The 19,624-nt window shown below is 40.4% G+C and overlaps 1 protein-coding gene across 1 annotated transcript in view; it reads left to right on the top strand.

Moving 5' to 3' along the window:
* MEGF10 (multiple EGF like domains 10) overlaps positions 1-19,624 on the top strand; it is a 171,908-nt gene that overhangs the window by 129,782 nt on the left and 22,502 nt on the right. The window contains exons 11-17 of the mRNA XM_032156537.2: positions 253-373; positions 1,178-1,341; positions 3,515-3,617; positions 14,124-14,270; positions 15,468-15,602; positions 16,141-16,269; positions 19,218-19,346. Of these exons, the coding sequence (XP_032012428.1) occupies positions 253-373; positions 1,178-1,341; positions 3,515-3,617; positions 14,124-14,270; positions 15,468-15,602; positions 16,141-16,269; positions 19,218-19,346 (928 nt within the window). The remainder of the gene's footprint in view (positions 1-252; positions 374-1,177; positions 1,342-3,514; positions 3,618-14,123; positions 14,271-15,467; positions 15,603-16,140; positions 16,270-19,217; positions 19,347-19,624) is intronic.

Raw genomic sequence — 19,624 nt, 5'->3', positions numbered from 1 at the left:
GCGAAGCTAATGTAGGTGCAAGCTTTTTTGGATCCCATTTAATAATATATCCTAAACATAGACCAGCTAGTGTTGCCCTTAAATTTCTAAAATTTGTATAGTGGTGACATTACAACAAAATTTTAAAAATACAGTGTGTTAAAATTAGAGAGGAAGTATAATTAGCATTGCCAAGATATATTTTTGTTTATTTGTGTTGGCCTTATTTCAGTTGGCAAAATTGAGTGCATTTTGCTGCTTGTGCCTATCTAGGGAATTGACTGCTCTACCCCATGCCCTCTGGGAACCTACGGGATAAACTGTTCCTCTCGCTGCGGCTGTAAAAATGATGCGGTCTGCTCTCCTGTGGACGGGTCTTGTACTTGCTTGGCAGGTAAGAATGGGTAAATAAGCCTTTAATTTGATCCTGGTCACGTTATCTCCTAAAGACACAAAAAAGAAAGAAACCTTAACCAGGGTTCTAGCTCCAGTTGCACCAAAATTCAGTGTCTGACCTTTGCAAGCCCCTCATCCAGTGTGGGCTGGAATGCTTTCCTGAGTCAAGGGAAGAGGCTCACATTAGATGATCTCTGAAGTCACTGCCTGCTCCAAAAGTCTATGTGTCTGTGCACTTTTGGGAAGAGTAGACAAGCAGACATGTGTTCATCCCCCTAAATTGACTGGCTTGGAGTCATGACAAGAAACGCAGCCAAGCACCAATTTTCTATGAGCACTAGAACATGTCCATCCATAGGTGCAGCCAGGATCCTGGATATACACAGTTGCTGGTTAATGGGGTCCTGCTTTAAAGATGGTGTGTGTTTTCAAGCAGAATCCTTCGTCTCCCTTCCATATAAATATTTCACTTTCCTGATCTGAACAAAACTCAGCATTCCACAGTGTGCATCACTGCCCATTAAAGGTGCTTTGACTCGATATCTCTTCCTCAGTAGCCCACTAGTATGCAGTGTTGGCATCCTCGACAGATCACACAACACACATGGCTGTTTGGGTCCTCAGGGGTGCCTTCTGTTCATTTCTGATGGAGGCCTAACTTGGCAGAACCAGTGCTCTCTGCTGCTGTGGCTGGGGCTTGCATCTCCAAGGTGTTTCTAAAGAGAAACGTGGTTTGGAAAGGCTCAACAAGGCTCCCTGCTGCCTTTGTTTGCTCACATGCTCTGGCGTTCTTGTCGCACAGGCTGGCACGGGGTGGACTGCTCCATCAGATGTCCCAGTGGCACATGGGGCTTTGGCTGTAACTTAACATGCCAGTGCCTCAGTGGGGGAGCCTGCAACACCCTGGACGGGACCTGCACGTGTGCACCTGGATGGCGCGGGGAGAAATGCGAACTTCCCTGCCAGGTATGCACAAATCAGCGCCCTGACGGAAAATGCCTGTGAGGAACTGATGTTGTAAAGTTGGCTTCTTTTTGCAGTTTTCCTGACTTCAATTGGCTCACTGTGAACCCAACTTCGGTAACTACTGGAAGAATCCAGGTATTTGGATTCAAATTGGACATAGGATTGGAAAACGGATAGACATGGAAACTGGTTAGATAGGCTCTGCAAGAATTTCTTCCTTCTTTTCCTTCATCTTATTCAGTTTCCTCAACCCCCACCCTTTATTTTCTGTTTATTATACACCCATCTCTTGGTGGCAGCCAGTGAACAGTACTGGTCTCCAAATATTTTGTTTCCATTATCATGCCTTTAGGGTGGAAAGTGGCAAGGAGTTGAAAGGAGGGTGGTGATCGATGTCGTAGAAATGCTCATGGAAGTGTTGAAAGAAGGTTTGGAAACAGTGTCTTTTAACATAAGTATCTCTGGAGCCACAAGAATCTCTTAAGATGTCCCTATAGCTCACTCTATTCCCTTGACCTACTTTGGAGATACAGGTCATTGAAATCTCATAACTGCATCTACCTCAGGCTGTCAGGGAGTGCAAACGGGAAGTGCATTCTGGAGTAAGCTGCTGATTTCTTTTCCATCACTCTTTCTTCCTATAGCAATTATTTTCTCCTGAGCCATTAGGCATTCTCTCTGTGGTGTGTGTTCTCTGCCTCCAGGACATCGTCTGATGGCGCGATAACAATGTGACCCCCCGAACTGGGCCCCTCGAGAAGGGTCTTCCACAGTGCTGTTGTGTCTCTGGGCTTCCTCCTCATTAAGTACAACCCACTTCCCAAAGTAGAAAGGATCCCACTCATGGATATCCCATGGACAGAGCTGTCAGCTTTGCTGCCTCTCATCAGTGTAGTGAACAAATTATCAGTACTTGGAGATGAGCTTGAAGATCACTTTTTACTCCCTATCTGATTGTAGACAAAGCAAAGCCCCTGGCACAATCTCGTCCTTTTTCATACCTTAGAGGAGTTAGTAAATCAGTGAAGGCTGAGAGTTTAGTGGTTCATATCATGACAAAACTAAATCCTGTGTAGCTGTATCCAACATTGATGGGGTCTACAAAATGATTGTTTTCTTTTTCTTATTTTAACAAGTTCTAGAGAAATAATTATTCATCTAGCACCCACTATCTGTCTATGCTTGTTCCCATGTTCCTCCTCTGTGGTAATTCTGTACCCCTGTTTCTCTTAGTTCTTGGGTGGTGTTGGGAAGGCTTGTAGTGCCTCCCTCAATTCTCAGGATCTAGGGTGAAAGAGCTGAACTTTCCATTCTTTCTCCATAAACAAAACGATCATGTCTATGAGGAGTCTTGTCTCCATCAGACCATCCAAACTGACGTGCACGTGAAAATATAAAAGATCTGGAAGGGGAGGAGCGAGGAGGTGTGTCAACTCATACTTAGGATTGTGAGTCAGAATATTTTGTGTGGCTTAGACTTCTTCCTGAAAAGCAGGATAATAATCAGAGAAAAGTAACAAAAGATCTTCATTTTTCTTTATAGTACCATGTCTCTCACTGGCAACTTATGGCAATGAACTTAATTCAATTAAAACTATAATTTTTAAGTTTTAATTATAAAATTTTTATATTTTTATAAAACATAATAGGCAGAGGTGTGAACCGAGGTGTGCAATGAGTGAATAGGACTTCCTGGAGCCTATATTTTGGGGACTAAGAAGACATAGAAAGAGGAGATTAAGATAGATCCCTCTGGCTGGGTGCGGAGGCTCATGCCTGTAATCCAAACACTTTGGGAGGCTGAGGCGAGTGGATCACCTGAGGTCAGGAGTTCGAGACCAGCCTGACCAACAAGGTGAAACCCTGTCTCTACTAAAAATACAAAAATTAGCCTGGCATGGTGGCAGGTGCCTGTAGTCCCAGCTACTTGGGAAGCTGAGAATTGCTTCAACCCGGGAGGCCAAGGTTGCGGTGAGCTGAAATCACACCACTGCACTCCAGTCTGGGCAACAGAGCGAGACTCAATCTCAAAAAAAAAAAAAAGATGCATCCCTCTAAGAAGTGTTTGGGACAGCAGGGTACTGTAGTGAAATGGCTGACAGTGGCCTTTTCCTCTCCTGTTGTGGGATTTCCCAGGCCCTCATTGCTGCCTTTGATGCTGTTTTCCATGCAGGATGGCACGTACGGGCTGAACTGTGCTGAGCGCTGCGACTGCAGCCACGCAGATGGCTGCCACCCTACCACGGGCCATTGCCGCTGCCTCCCCGGATGGTCAGGTGAGAGCCAAGGACCACTAATTGAAAGGTGAAACCTGCCAACTTAACACCTAGCGCTGTTCCTTATCACTTCACAGAAACACACACAAGTCAACTTTTCAAAAAAAATGAAAATTCGATAAAGTTTCCAGTAAACTGAAACCTTTAATCTATAATCCAGGGCTGATTTTTTGTTGATTTGTGCAGGGGCAGTTCTCTTGAGCTACATGTAGGGTCCGGCTGTCAAAATTCAGGCCAGCAAGATGGGGAAAATGTGAATTGCTTTGAAGAGTTCAGCAAGACCGCTGTGGTATATTTTGAGCACTGAAGAAAGAATGATTGAAATAAACCCTAAAAAGATAACAAGGGTCACCTTAGTGAGGCAAACAAATATGGATATTAATATGGTGAATATGCATATGCATATTATTGTATGGTTAATATGCAAATATTAAAATGTTCATTGCTGGAAGTAAAAGTTTTAAAACTTTCTTTTTTTTACGATAATGTTCGGGTCATGACAAATTCATAATGTGATTGAGTGCAACTTCTGTAACCACAGGGTTGGAGTTTCTCCTTATTTATATAGCTTCACGGTTTCAGCCAGGAAGTTTATCAAGCTAAAAGTGATACTGAAAGAAGAAGAAGTTTCTGCTCACCGTATACAGACTTGCTAAGATATTTAATGCCACCTTCCAAGTATCATGAGCAAAAACGTTCTTCCTCTTCTAGGACTACTTTACATTCCTACCAGTAATGTACGAGGGTTCCATTTTTTTCATTTCCTCACCAACACTAGTTATTATCTGACTTTTTGATTCTAGCCATCCTAGTCAGTGTTCAGTGGTATCTCATTGTGGTTTTGCTTTCCATTTCCATGATGGCTGATGATATTGAACATCTTTCTGTGCATTTATTGGTCATCTCTTATCTTCTTTATATAAATCCCTACTCAGACTCTTTGTTCATTTTTTAACTGGATTTTCTTTTTACTGTGGTGTTATGATCTTTATATTTTTTAGATATATGTCCTTATCAGATATATAATTTACAAATATTTCCTTCCATTGTTTGAGTTATTTTTTCCTTTCTTGATGATGACTTTTGCAGCAGAAAAGTTTTTATTTTGATGAAGTCTAGTTTATCTTTTTTATTTCATTGCTTGTGCTTTTGGTGCTAAATGTAAAAAAACGTTGCCTGATCCAAGGTCACAAGGTTTATATCCATGTTTCTCCTAAAAATTTTATAGTTTTAGCTTCTGTATTTAGATATTTGATCCATTTTGAGATAGGGGTCCAACTTCATTCTTTTGCATGTGGCTGTCCAGTTGTCCCAGCACCATTTGTGAAAAGACTATTCTTTCCCCCACTGAATTGTCTTGATACCCTTTTTAAAATTCAGTGTTCCATAAATGTGTGAGGATTTATTTCTGGACTATTTCATTTCATTTGTCTATATGTCTCTCCTTATGCCAGCACCATAGTGTTTTGATTATTGTAGCTTTGTAGGAAGCATTAAAACTGAGAAATTTGAGTCCTTTTAAATTGGTTTTTCTTTTTCAGGATTGTTTTGACTATTCTGGGTCCTTGAATTTCTATGTGAATGGTAACATCAATATGTTAATTTCCACAAAGAAGCAAGGTGGAAATTTAATGGAGATTGAATCTATAGATCAATTTGGGGAATACTGTCCACTTAACAATATGAAGTCTTCAGATTCATAAACATAGGATGTCACCAGCAACTTCTTCAGTAGTGTTTGTCAGCCCCTTGGAAAATGTTGAGAACTTCTTTGGTTTCTAAAGGAGTAAACTGAGACGAACTGTCATGTGCTTGATTTCTAGTGTCTGAGAGCTACCTTGGGAAACAGGCCAAGGATGGCGCAATGGACTTTATTTTCTACCAATAGGAGCTACCCACAGACACGAGGCCTCCCAACCCTGTAGTTCCATCTTGACTTGCAAAACCTGAGATAACTTTGACTTCACAATAGGAAATTCTGCCTTCCAGTGTTTCGGCTTGGCTCTTCATCCCCAAATGTTAAAACTGCATCACACTAGGGATTAAACCAGATTTTGTGACTTCACTAGGGTTCTTGAGGTTCTTAAATGGAGAGATCGATACTAATTTCTCAATGACCACGGTGAAGCAAAATAACATTTTTAATCTTCTGGCAAATTCAGAACTTTTCTAATAGAGAGACCACATCATTTGTTTTATACAACACTCCACCAAATCTACTTTTGTCTTCTGAAGATAGAAAGAATGTGAGGTGTTCCTGAACACACCAGTCACTGCTCAAGGGTCCACCTGCTTTGATGATTTAGAACTAGCCTGTAAAAGGCACACTCTAGTGTACATGAGAAGAGCAAGAGATAGGATTTGGCCTGAAGCCAGCCGGAAAATGTGTTAGTTGCATTCCACAGTCTGGGTCATGGGATAAGACAAATTATCCCATCTGGCCTTAGACCTATCAAGCTCCTACGGGAATGCAGTGGCTTTGTCACACAGTGTAATCTTGTAATCCTCTGTCCATCTGTGGCTGGCCTGCTTCTCTAAATGGGAAGACTACTGCTTCATGCTGCTCTATTGCTTGTTGCCCACCATCTCTGCCTCATGGCCTGTCAGTCATTATTGCTCCTAGACCAGCTAAGTTGCCCCAGTGTCTCATTTCTGGGTCTTCTGTGTGGGCTGTTGGTCTGTAAGCATCTGTCAGTATCTAAGCCTGCTGTGAGGTCATCCCTCACAATTACAGAATACACTTGGTATACAAAAACACATGTAGAGGAAAAGAAAATTACTGAAGTTCCAAAAAACACCTACAGTTGGACCAAGAATTGGCTTTTTTTTTTTTAAAGGAAAGAGCAGCTTCTGTATATTATTTACAAAGGACATCATTTCATTGTCTGCACTGGACAGACTAATAATTTTTTACCCATAAAATTGTTTTGGGTTAGTACCTTGTTAGGACCTTTTCGAATGTAAAGAAGGTTTTACTTTCCATTTAAGACACCAGGTTTGAGGTCAAAAAATAAACATAAGCCCAGGGAAGCAAGCAATTCTATTTCCTCTCATCCCTGTTGCTGAGATTGCTGTAGATGAACTGTTAAGTATCCCTGGACAGGGCAGTAGTATGTAGGGTAGGAGGCTTGTGTGTAGTGAGGGTTTTATGAATAAATCAGTGAAATCTGACACAGAAGCCAGGGCTCTTCCCCTGACCAAATCAACAAGATGGCCTTAAGTGTTCTGTCAACTGTGGACACTGTAGGGAGAGGCTGATAGTTGGATTTGGAGCCAGAGATAAGGGCCAGGAGGGCCTTGTTCCTCTTTACAAAGGAATTGACATGACTAAATTGAGGAAGTCTCACCCTAAGGTGAGATGCCAAGAAGTTGGCTTGCTGTCTTACTGTGTACCCACATCCACCATTTCTTATAACTTCAACCCACTATCTAGTATTTGACTGTCTGTTCTCTCAAAGGAACTGAGGCTTTTTTATTTCTATTATAATCAATAGTCCTATTTTACCTAGTCATAAAATAAGTCCTCGAAATATACTGTTATGAAAAGTAAACAAAATAGAAGTTGTGTTTGACATTTTAGATCCTATTTCTGAAAAAAGTACCATTTTGTTGTAATATGTGGTTATTTAAAACCTTAATTTATTGTCATTTTTAGCCAATACACTATTTTATCAAAAAGAGGCAGATTGCAGTAGAAGAATGGGGAAAATGAAATACCATTCAGGATTTAGGCTGTGTCCTATGCTGCTTCTCCTACACCTCTGGACCTCTGGTTACACACACACACACCCACTGTCTCTCTCTCTCTCTGCTATGAAATGAGGCTGGCTTTTCAAAATGATTATAGTGAAATTTCAGATGTCAGTGAAATATAATTATGAGTGTTTGTGTATACTTATGTATGTATATTTCCAGAGTAGTGGAGTGATATACTTTATAAAAGTATTTTCCCAAAATTACAGAAACAGGCTGAAGTTTATGTTTTCTTTTCTGCTCTGACTTCAGTCCGCCAGAACACCCATTTGCTGAGCATTACAGCTAATCAAGATTTCATTCCAGCTGACTGGGAACATGTGCAGTGTCCGGCCTCATTCCCAGCCCTGGCTAAGATCACTGTCACCTGGGACTCTTCGAACTTGCATATTCCCAGTCCCCACCTCACACCTACTAAATGAGAATTTGGAAAGTGGCTGAGGAGGAGGAAGATTATGGAGCCTCTGCCCATCCAGAAAGCACCTTTGATACAAATTTGGAAAAGATTTGGAAATCCCTCAGGATGTACTCCTTGGCACATGAAGTGCAAGCCGGATTTCTGCCCCAACTTAGCCCCTTGGGCAGGGGCTCTTGCATAGTGCACAACTTGCAAAACCTTACTTGGTGGCCTTGTCTGCCTTGGTGACCCAGGCAAGCAGTGGCATTTACGGTCTGCATAGTGGCATCTGCTGTGTCGTATTACTCTAGTTATTGAAGAGCTTGGGGTCTGGGGTGCATTTCTTTGACAGAAACCACATAATCAATGGCAAATGAGAAGAGGAGGTTTAAGGATGTGTTTATACCAGAGTAAAAAAGTTAAATGCTAAACAGATAGGAGAATAGGACACCCAATCAAACTCTAGAGGTCTTGAGAAGGAGAGAAGAGACTAGCAAGGCATGGTATAATTGTACGGGGAGGGGAAGGAGAATAAGAGGAGAGGTTGGGGGCTCATCTGAGCCCAGCCAGGAAGGGTGGAATTGGAAGGAGGAGCCCTGTGGGCAAGTTGATGAGAAGATCCCACTTCTCCACTCTTCCCAGCAAGCAGAACTAGGCCTAGAGTGCCTCAGCCTGTCTCCACAAGGAAAGCTCTCCTTTCCATGTTTTACCAAACACCAAGTTTGAACAGCTGAGTGAGTGAGCTGCTACTTCAGGGACTAATCTGTCGTGAGGTGATGTCTCATGCAGCTAAGGATGCCTGAATTGTTAAAATAAGAGGAGACCTACCTTCCTTTGTCCGGTGATATAAGTGCAAATCCAAGTTGGAGGTAATAACTTTAGTCAAATGAGTTTAATTAACATGCCTGCACCCAATCGGCCACAAGTACAAATGACTCACTATCTGACCGTTTTGGGTATTGAGGGCTGGGGAGTGTGTCTGCGGGTTCATATGTATATGTCTGTCTGTTTGGTCTTGGGGGAGGGGATCATATAAAAGCAGAAGGCTGGGCCCCTGCTGTGAGGGTGAAGGGAGGTGCTCATTTCCCACCCCCAAAAAAAGGCCACAGTAAAAACCAGAGGTCTAAGATCTGCCTAGCAATCCTTTCTGCTTGCTTTTATCTGAGTCCAGACTAAGGCAGGCCATGGTGTCTGGTATTTTTTTTTGTCTTGCAAGTGCAAAGGCAAACATCTCTGATTTATATGACTTCTTAAGACTTTTTTCAACTTTGTTGAACTGTATAAAGCAGATTCTTTTTTATTGGATCTTTAAAATCCATAGTATCCAAATAGAAAGATTTGGTTTAACAACCATTTGTTGAGTGTCTCCAGGTTCTATGCAACCATAATGCTTGAGTGCTGGGAACACGGAGAGGAAGTGATGCCAACTCTCATCCTGCGAAGCTCACGTTGCATCAGGACAGCCACTCTGTCGACAGAGATGGATATACCAGTGAATAACTTCTCTATACTACACTACACTACACTACGCCACTGCTTTGTTGGTCAAAGGATTAGAAAAGCAGAAAAAGTGTTGTGACTAAATACTATAGTTCCTCCGTCTTGTAATTACCAAGCCCAATTATTATTAACAAATATCTCTCTTTGCTCTAATATATGTTTAATAGCTTGTTGCCCAGGAACTAGATGTTGAATCAAAATAATTTCCTTCATTCACTAACGCTCCAAATATTGGAATACTGGCATAAGGAATATAAGCAATTAAGTAAGACAAGGATTTGGGGTTATATCTATGAGAGGGGAAAGAATGACACCCCAGATGATTTATTTACTGCATTCATGCAATCACAAATGCCCAGTGAATGCTGATTTCACATTGAGGCCGCTGGCATAATGCATCAGGCATTAATTGCACGAACATTTCTTTAGAGCTGCTTAGCTGAAGTTTATCATGATCATTCAGCCATTGCCTAGCAACTTGTGAAGGCTATCAAAGAGCTCTTTGTCCTCAGTCCTGGCAAAAACAGTCCCTTACAGATCTCCTTATCAGCATTAGAACATTTATCAGAAAAGAAATGCTCCCACTGAACCAGAGATGGCTGCAGATTTAAACCTACCCCCTTCCCATGTTGCCCCTTTTTCCCAATATTTTAGAAGTTATTTCCTGAACTATTAAAGATTTTATCTGTTTTTTGCTAAAACTTCTGAAGAAATTTCCTTAAGATGTCATATAATTCTTTCATGGCCTAATAATCTGGGCTTACATGTAAAAACACAGACCTGAGCCCCTAAATGTATATCTGCTCAAGAATAAGCACGGCAGACATCTCCACCTCCTTCGCAGGGAAGGGTCACCATTTTTGATACACAACCTATAAATATGTTGGGTTTCCTGGTTTGAGTGAAGACTTATTCAGGAAAGCAAAGAATGGTGTGGTTGCTCCATCCCATTGGAAAGTGGTCCTGAATATCATACAGGAAATAGGAATTATGCATATAGATTCATTCAACAAATATTTGTTTAACACCTCCCATGTGCTAGGTACTATGGTGAGCAAAAACAGGCATTGTCTCTCCCTCAGGGAGCTGCCAGAATGAATTACCTTTGGTGGAGAATTGGAGGGGAGTCTTCATCTGCATTTTCTTCTATATCTCTCCAGAATTCCTCTTCCCCTGCATCTCTGCTGACATTGACTTAGTTTCATGCCTTGTCACTTTGATCATTTTTTTAATTTGGGGAACCCCAAATCGGGGTTCTACAGGTAAAAGAGCACCTGACAGGTTTTCTTTCTTCCCAGGCTCATCATCTCCTATAAAGCACAAATTTAGTTATGCCCCTTCCTTCTTAAAATTGTTCATTTGGTCCCTGTTAACACCAAGGGGAGGTTCACACTCTATAGCATGGCGCTCGTGGCTCAACTCAATGTGGCCACTGCTTGGCTGCCCAGATGCCTCACCTGCTCTCCCCAGCCCCTGAGTTTCAGCTGTACCCAACACTTGCTATTCCCAAAGGACAGACACTTCTTTGGGCCTCTGTGCCTTGCAGCCACTGTTCGCTTAGCCTGCGGTCCTCTTCCCCCTTCACAAGCTACCTGCCTTCCTGATCATGATCCCCAGGCAGAGCAGGGTGTGCCTGTTCTGTGGACATTATCACCCTGGAGTTACATTTTTAAGAAAACTTCTCACAGCAAACCAGTAGCTAGCTGGCCAGATCCCTTGAATGTTTGCTGAGTTGGGTTTCCTTTTCTGCCTTTGACAAACAAGGAAACAAAAAAGATGTTTTGTAGGACTCTAGCAAAGCTGGCAAAAAATAAGAGGAGATAAATATAAATAATACACATGTACACACACAGAGCCAGAAATAATGGTTAAAGCAAAACTTACAACTCTTCATCCTGGAGAATATTTCATTGCAGGGTTATCCTTACATGGAAGTCACATCAGCAGTCATATACCTGGTGCGACTTAGAGAAACACTTACCCAACACTCTCTTCGTGATACTTACTGCCTGAAATTCCACAATTAGATATTTATTTCTTAGGCTCTTAGAATGCGTGATCTCTTAGAATATCAATATTCTCCAGAGAAGGTACTACTCAGCAATAATAAATGTATCTTGTCCTTTTCTGACTATAAGATGAAGGGAAAAATAACTAGGAGGGCACAGAGGGCCAGAAGGGGAGAAGCAGCAATAGGAGAAGAGGGTACAGCAAGAGGAGGAAAGACAACTCCACACCTTTCCCCGGAATTGCCCCCTAACTGAGACATACTTGATACTTATCTTCACATAGATTAGGCATTAGTATCTGCAAAATGCTGACTCATTTTTTACTGATGATAGAGTAAAATAAAAGGGCTTGAATTTTTAAGAGGGGGTTGGTAATAGAATTTTTATAATTTATATTCAAAGGAAACATTTCTTTGCAATTCTAAACTAAAACTTATTTTCAAGTAAGCTTGGGTCTGTTGAAAGATGCTTATATGATTGGACACAGAAGTTTTGATCAATGATCTATAGAATTTGCTATGATTCTCTGGAAATGAAATGATGGGTAAACCATATGAAACAAGCTTATCTCTGCAGTGGATCTTCTTGCTATAGGGTGGGCCTTGTTACTTATACAAACATTACCAGGATATAGTTGATTATGACTGATGGCTAGGCTAATCATCTGAACAAACCTCTTAAGGGAAGAGGAATCAGTTATGAAAGAGAGGATCTCTTTATTCAGATTTGCCTATCTGGCCTGTAGTCATTTTTCTTAACATGCTCTGATTGAGAATAGGCTAAACTATACATAAATCATGATAACCTATGATATAAAAAAGCAGCATATACTTTTGACCTAAAGTGTACTCCATTCCATCTTCACTGAATTTATTAAGTGCAATTTGAAGTAGTGATTTGGCAAGTAGTTGATAAACTAAGTCATCATAAATGGCTAAATCTTACCTCCCCCCCGAGTCCCCACCCTAACAAAAAAGCATAAAAAATCGGGACTGCTTTTTCAGGATGATGATCAGTCAGATTAACCAGATAATTACTCAGCTTCCACTTCTTCAAAATCTTCATTGAGATTTGTCTTGATGGCACCAGACCAAAATGCCCTGGGTTGGTTGTCTAAGTTTCTGTGATAAGCAGGTGTCCCCATCTTAGCTGTTGTTAAGCAGAAGTTTTGGCTCATGGTCAGAGTCTAGGACCTGAATCTGAATTGAGAGTGAAGCGTTTAGCAGGTTACCCTTGTTGGTACTTTCTTTAAATTCTCAAAACAAAGTTTAAGTTTGCAGCCTCGTTTTGAAGTGGTTTACTGCTTAATATATTTGACACTTCTGCCCAGTATAGGTGTGGATATAAATTCCAGGTAAGATTCTGTGGCTGACGTATCACATCTGAGGAGGGTAGAGTTTGCAATTTCATCTCAGATTTTCAAAAGAGATTTGAAAAAAAAAAAAAAGATAATGTATTTATGATTGCAAGAAAAAACTCAACATAGTAGGCCCAGACTTCATACTTTATTCTATGGGAAACATTTAAACACCAATTGGTTTATGAACAGACCTGGTCTCCTTTCTTCAGCCCATGGTCCAAATGAAATAAAAGTCTATTGTTGGGTCAAGCTAGACACAATGAGGTCTGCGTGCTTTCTTGCCTACTTAATGGCCTTTACCATGTGGGAGACTTTCAGAAGGAAAAAAACAGGAATAGTAAAAAGTGGATCTTCTTGCTAGTCCAGTGTTCACCGGAAATGGTGTACCAATTAGCAACATTCATATTATAGTTTGGGACTGCTTCCATGTTAAGGTTCAGACTGTGGTGACTTTTTGCCTGATTACTTTAGAAGCTAAAACTGTAACACAAGACATGACTGTCTCAGCATTGTGGTACTGGGTGGTTGTTAGTATTCTGGAATCCTGGAGGGTGTGCGTGCTTGCTCTTAATATGTTTTCATTTGGTCTGAGGCCAGCAACTGCCAGTTCACTACTAATTATAACTTATTGCCTTTCAATGTGAAGAACATTTCTTTGAGTTGTGAGGAATTCTGGCAAGAAAGAGGCCCCTGTTGTATTTCCAATACAAATGTACCGAAGAGACTTTTATTTATCTCAAATAAAACCTGGTTTTAGTTTTATTTTTGCAAACTTGGATTTCCTTTCTGTTTCCTTTTGTCATTTTTTTAATTCTAAAGTTTCTCAGTATTTAAAATGAGAGTTAAACACCTGCATACAGTTTCATAATAATCGATAGCATAGACAACAGCTACAAATAATGTCAGTTGTGATATTCTGCCAGTATCTCTCCAATGTCAGGTAAGATTTTTAAGAAGGAATTTGGTGGCACATGTCAGTGCATCTTTCTGTTCTGCACAATGCACCATCAAGTTATTTTAAGATTATGTTTATTTGTTTAATCCAGGGGAGGGTTTTCTTTATGTAAAACATTTTATGGAACTGTTTATTGCCTTATCCTTTTACACTTTATTTCTCTGTGAAAACAAAGAATGGGAGGAGGAGGAGGCAGTCACCAAGGGCTAAAAGATATCGTATTGTTGATAAATTTTACTTGCAATAGACAGAGCCCTTGGGCTTCCACTTTATTGCCTCTTCCTGAAGAAGAAAAATCAATATAACAAAAGTTTGTTATTCTTTCTTCGTGACTCCATAGAAAATAGTTCTGGGTATTTTTTTAATGTTATGTTACTGTGCATTGATGTTTATAAGATGATAACCTCTCCATTCATTGCTGCTCGTGATCCTCAGGTTTAATACAGTGAGCTTAGTCCTCATCTTTGAATTAGCATCTGTGGAAACTCCACACTGCCTCTTTCTCAGCCTTGCCCCATGTGCATTATTTCAGGTGTCCACTGTGACAGCGTGTGTGCTGAGGGACGCTGGGGCCCCAACTGCTCCCTGCCCTGCTACTGTAAAAATGGGGCTTCCTGCTCCCCTGATGATGGCATCTGCGAGTGTGCACCAGGCTTCCGAGGCACCACTTGTCAGAGGAGTAAGTGTCTCATTAGGCAGTAATTTCCACCTTCCCTTCCCTGGGCACCATGTATAGAATAATAATCTCTGTTCCACCTCTCAGTTTATAGTGATGTCCTGTTGCACTTGAAGGCAGAAGAGGGTGTAATGGTTCACTTGTCCTTTGCAGAACTGTGTTGAGAGCACTTCCCTAAGAGCTTCATTCTTTCCAGCCTTCAGAACTAACCTAACAGATGGGGATTTAACCATTTCTTCTCAATAATTACTTGATTGCCTTATTGGCACAACCATCAGGATATATTTCTTCACCCTTCCTGAAAGCTTGCAAATGGTGTTCTAGAAATTCATTGACCTGTAAATATTTTATTCAGCAATTTGGCATTGGCCTTACCTCAATTACCAGACGTCAACATCAGCCAAACCTTGAGGCAAATCATTCATCCTACTAGTAGTCTTAAAATCAGTGCTATGGGGAAAATGGAATTGTAAAGTTGAAAAAGGAGACTATTGACATTGGTCCTTAAGACTTCTGAGTTGGAGAAGGATCCATAAGATTTTACTTAATCTTTTAGTAAATGCAATCAAAAAAGAATATATGACTAATTATAAGTTACACTAATTTTTTAAATTGCCTTTCCTCCCATAAGAATTCTATGCAGTTATCATGTATTTAAATCTGAATAATATCTTGGCAAGAACTTAAGCATATAGCATTTTGGTTAATCACTTTTCAATTACAGTCATTAACCTGGACAATTTTGAGGAGGAAAAATCTTCAAATTTTGACTGTTGATCTATGTTTATTGCCAGAAACGACTCTTAAAGAATAAAGGATCAACAAATGGTTTGAGAGTACTTATTTGAGACTTATTAGTATTTCAATTTTTTTATCTCTTTATTTATTCAGTGAAAATTCCTGGAGCCCTGCTTTATGCCAAGGCTTGAGCTAACTGGGGCCTTAAATGGGAAAATAAAGAAGACTTAAGACATTTGCTTGCTCTCAAGAAACTCAGAGTTTAGTGGCTTCTTTTCCTCATTAAAGAGTTTCTTTGTTCCTTCGTTGTTCTTGTTTTCCACTTGGAAAATTCTCCATGTCTTTTTTACTTTTTTTTAAGGTTTTGCTTTTTAACCTCTAAAACTTTAACTAGATCCCGATCTGGAATGTGAGACAAACGCTTCTCAGAAGGATAACTGCTGATTTCCCTTCTGTTTTCAGTCTGCTCCCCTGGTTTTTATGGGCATCGCTGCAGCCAGACATGCCCGCAGTGCGTTCACAGCAGCGGGCCCTGCCACCACATCACCGGCCTGTGTGACTGCTTGCCTGGCTTCACAGGCGCCCTCTGCAACGAAGGTAAGGAACGAAGCATCCCGGACAGCTGGGTGGTGATGAGCACGCCCCGGAGAGTCTGTCCTCAGGCCTCCCCTTGGCCTTCCTGAGGCCATGTTTTCAGCTGTCTGCTGGGAATGTCTTCTGCTGTGCTGTGTCTGCAGCTTCTCAGATAGGACTTTGAGCTTTGGAAAAGCTGGCTTGCCACTCCGGCAAAACCTTTTTATTCCCTGAGATGTGCCACTCTTCAGTTTTAGCTGGACATGTCCTCCCATAAAAAATCAATATGGGGAAGGATTTTAGACTCCCAGAGCAAGAAGTCGTGAAGTCATATTTCTAGAAGTGCAATGATGTCCCCTGGTTTGTGATGCCTTAATGCAAATCTTTGGCTTCATGGATTTGTAAAAATGAGCCTATTCAAGATGAAGGATGCTGTTGAGCAGAGATAGCTACCAATGAGCAGCTGGGCCTGTGACCTTTAAAGTTATTTCCTGTGCTAAGATTCTAGGATTCTGTGAGAGGGGTTTTGATTGTGAGTTACTGACCTATAGCTTATTCACAGTGTGTCCCAGTGGCAGATTTGGGAAAAACTGTGCAGGAATTTGTACCTGCACCAACAACGGAACCTGTAACCCCATTGACAGATCTTGTCAGTGTTACCCCGGTTGGATTGGCAGTGACTGCTCTCAACGTAAGTCTTGTTTGAGAACAATTAATAAACTGTTCTTATTTGTTTGTTTTCAGATTCTTTAGGATTGAAGTATGAATGTTTTTATATAATCAAGAAAGAATATATGACTAATTAAGAGACACATTCTACTTTAAATTCTTTTTTTAAAATTCTTTTTTTTTCTCCATTACAACCTCTATGTAATGGTCCTATGTTTAAATCCAAATAATGTCTTGGAAAGAACCTAAATATGTAACATTTTGCTTATCCCCTTTTCTGTGATTCATCGTCCATTGAAATAAAGCAAAAACAGCTGTATTGAGAAATCTATCTCTTCATTTTGTGTTTATCTGGAGAGTTAATTACAGAGAAAGAAAAAATGGAATTAAATGATGTGAGCCTTAGAAACCTATTGGGAACCTGAGTGAACTGCTCACCTAATATGCTTAGCTTCACCTTGGCATCACCCAAGTGCCTTCCACACCACTGGATTTCAGACAGGAATTGTGTGACCCTATAAGGGACTATATAGATGACTCTTAGAGCACCCATGTCATGAAAAAAATGACATTGACTATAAGTCATTCATGAATGTTTTGAAAGTGTCAGTGCAATGTCTAAAAGTACTCAACTTTTGACCAAAGAATAGCATATGTATGGGGTAATCTGCTTTCATTCATTATAAATTTTATGAAACAGTCTCAGTTTATAATGAATTCCCCCATCATGCACATAAGAGAAATCAAAGAATGACTGTGTGCAGTCATTTTACATGGTGCTTTATTGATAATTTAATTCAAACTTCACAGTTACAAGCAACCTGCAAATACTAATTGATGAGCAATATATTTTTTGCTGGAAGATTTTTTTCTGAATGTTAATTTTTTCCATAAGTAGTCCAGGCTGTACCCCATTTTTTAGGAATAAGGGAAGAGAGCTAATAAATCTCAGAAGTGTAGCTCTTTGGTGAAAGAAGTGTTATGTGATATGATTTCACTCCATTCTGGGGGCATCACTTCAGAAGAAATCAGTCTGTTTAAATCTACCTGTGTTGCAAGGGCTCTAACTGATAGTTGGGCATATGGGTTTGGGAAGAGTAAAAGGTCCAATATCATTGTCATAAAATGATTGATTTATATTGCTCCTTTAAAAAGTAGTCTTTATTTTGGAAATTTGTCCCTTCCTCATTTGGAGGAGGAATGTGCTGAAAGGAATAAAAATAGAAACACAACTATGAATGGAGACTATAGTGTTGCCTGCCCCAATAATCACTCCACAGGAAGCTGATTTATTTGGCAAAAGCCTTTGCTTCTCCTGGGGATCATTGATTTCATCGATTCCATTATGGACTCTATGGAACCATCTTCATATTTCTTCTTGGCTGATTGTGAGCCTGTCTAAAGGGAGCAATGTCCTTCACAGTCAAAACACAGACTTTGAAAACTTAAAGGGGTACATTTAAAGGGGCAGGTGTCCTTGGGAAAATGATTTTTTAAAGCACTATCTCTACATTTACCTTTTGGGAATATAAAGTTGAGTAATGCTTATTCCCATTCTCTGATCATAACAAATATGTAGAGAAAAACCTAATGGCAGTGGGTTACCTCAGAAAAATATATTGTGAACATAAATGGGTTTACAAAAGCTGGTTAAATATCATCTAAGGAATAGGTTGTTTTAGGTAAAGAGTGCTTCACTGAGCATCAAATGGGCTAGACGCTTCAACAGTTTTCACCGAGTCTCACTGTGGCTTTGGGAAAGCTGTATTTGTCTAACAGATAACAAATATTGTTATTAATCTATGTGACCTTGTATGAGTCACTATTAACCTTTTGTGTCCTTAGTTTCTTCATCTGTAAAATTAGGGTGTTGTATTTAGAAAATTTGTTCTAATGCTCACTCGAGACCTCAAGTGTCAGCTAGTATTTTCCCCTTGCTCTTGGACAAAAACAGTGCACACAATTATGGAAGAATTTTTTTCATTTAAAAAGTTACTTCATATGTATTATTGATTGTCTTTATTGGTCCACATTCCCTACAGGGTAGCCATATAGAAATTACAGGTGGTCCTCCTTTTATGCAATTATGTTCCTGAAGTATTAATATGAATAAAAGTATTTTTTATCAATGAAATTATTTTACCCCCTGATCTTATGTTATTTCACAGATACTTTATCTGACTTCCTGATGTCTTTTCAATCAGCAGTGACCCCTAATGATTTAATTGTATTATTTTCTGCATCTTCCAATTAAGAGTTTTTACAAGGAAACCAATTTTTACATACCGCTGGGAACCTCAATATTTAAAAGGAGCCTAAATTGGCAACTCTAGAGTAGACTGAATAGTACAGGATTTAGAAATTGTGAACATGAGCTACATGGCCTTGGGTCCTTTAACCTCTCTTGAGTCAAGTCATTTTCCACACCTTATCTCTGCTCAAATGTCCTCTCCTCACAGAGGCCTTCCTCAGAGGAGTAGCTCCCAAAATTATTGTCTTCCTTATCCTCCTTATGTTTTGTCGTAATACTTACCACCATTGATTTTTCATTTTGTTGGCTGGTTGGTTGGTTTGCCTGCCTCCCCTACCAAAATATAAGCTTCCAGAGGATGGTTTGGACTTTTTCTTATCCTCTGCTATCTCCCTTGTGCCTGGAACAGTGTTGGGTACATAGTAGGTGTTGAATGTGTGTTTGTTTAATAACTGAATCTGTAAACTTGAGGTGGTTTTTGCCCCAGCCACCTCACTCTGCAGTTGTAAATGAATACATATCTCAATAATGACAGTCGTTGTTGAAGTTGGCATGGCTATCTGGGATTTAGTGCAGAATTCAGAGCAGTGTGCTTTCTTAGTCCTAATGTACACTGCTAACCTCTCACATGCAGGGAGATGTGTAGGGGTGGATGGAATTCTCCCTACTTGGTATTGGCTTCAGAACTCTGATGGACTTCTCCACACTTGTAATTCCAGCATGTCCACCTGCCCACTGGGGCCCAAACTGCATCCACACGTGCAACTGCCACAATGGAGCTTTCTGCAGCGCCTACGATGGGGAATGTAAATGCACTCCTGGCTGGACAGGGCTCTACTGCACTCAGAGTAAGTGACAAGCCTTCTGAGGCTCACTAAGGGGAGCCTGGTCGAAGGAGGAAACAGCCTCACCCTCCGCATGCATGACCGGAGCTCAACAAAGGTCCCTGAGATTGGAGTACTTCCCTCTCCTAATGACCTGTAGACATCTAAATTTCTCTAAGTGATTAAGAGCTACTTCATTCCAAGTATTCTGTCTCTAGGTTCTATCTCCACTGAGGTGGAGCAATGCTGTGTGATGGTGTGCAGTTTATTTCTCTTCTCTTCTTTAATCAAACCATATTTAT

The sequence above is a fragment of the Hylobates moloch genome, unplaced genomic scaffold (genome assembly GCF_009828535.3).
Source record: "Hylobates moloch isolate HMO894 unplaced genomic scaffold, HMol_V3 SCAFFOLD_6, whole genome shotgun sequence".
NCBI classification, from domain to species: Eukaryota; Metazoa; Chordata; class Mammalia; order Primates; family Hylobatidae; genus Hylobates; species Hylobates moloch.
Note: the sequence above shows the minus strand (reverse complement) of the source record. Positions and strands in the feature narration are given on the sequence as shown.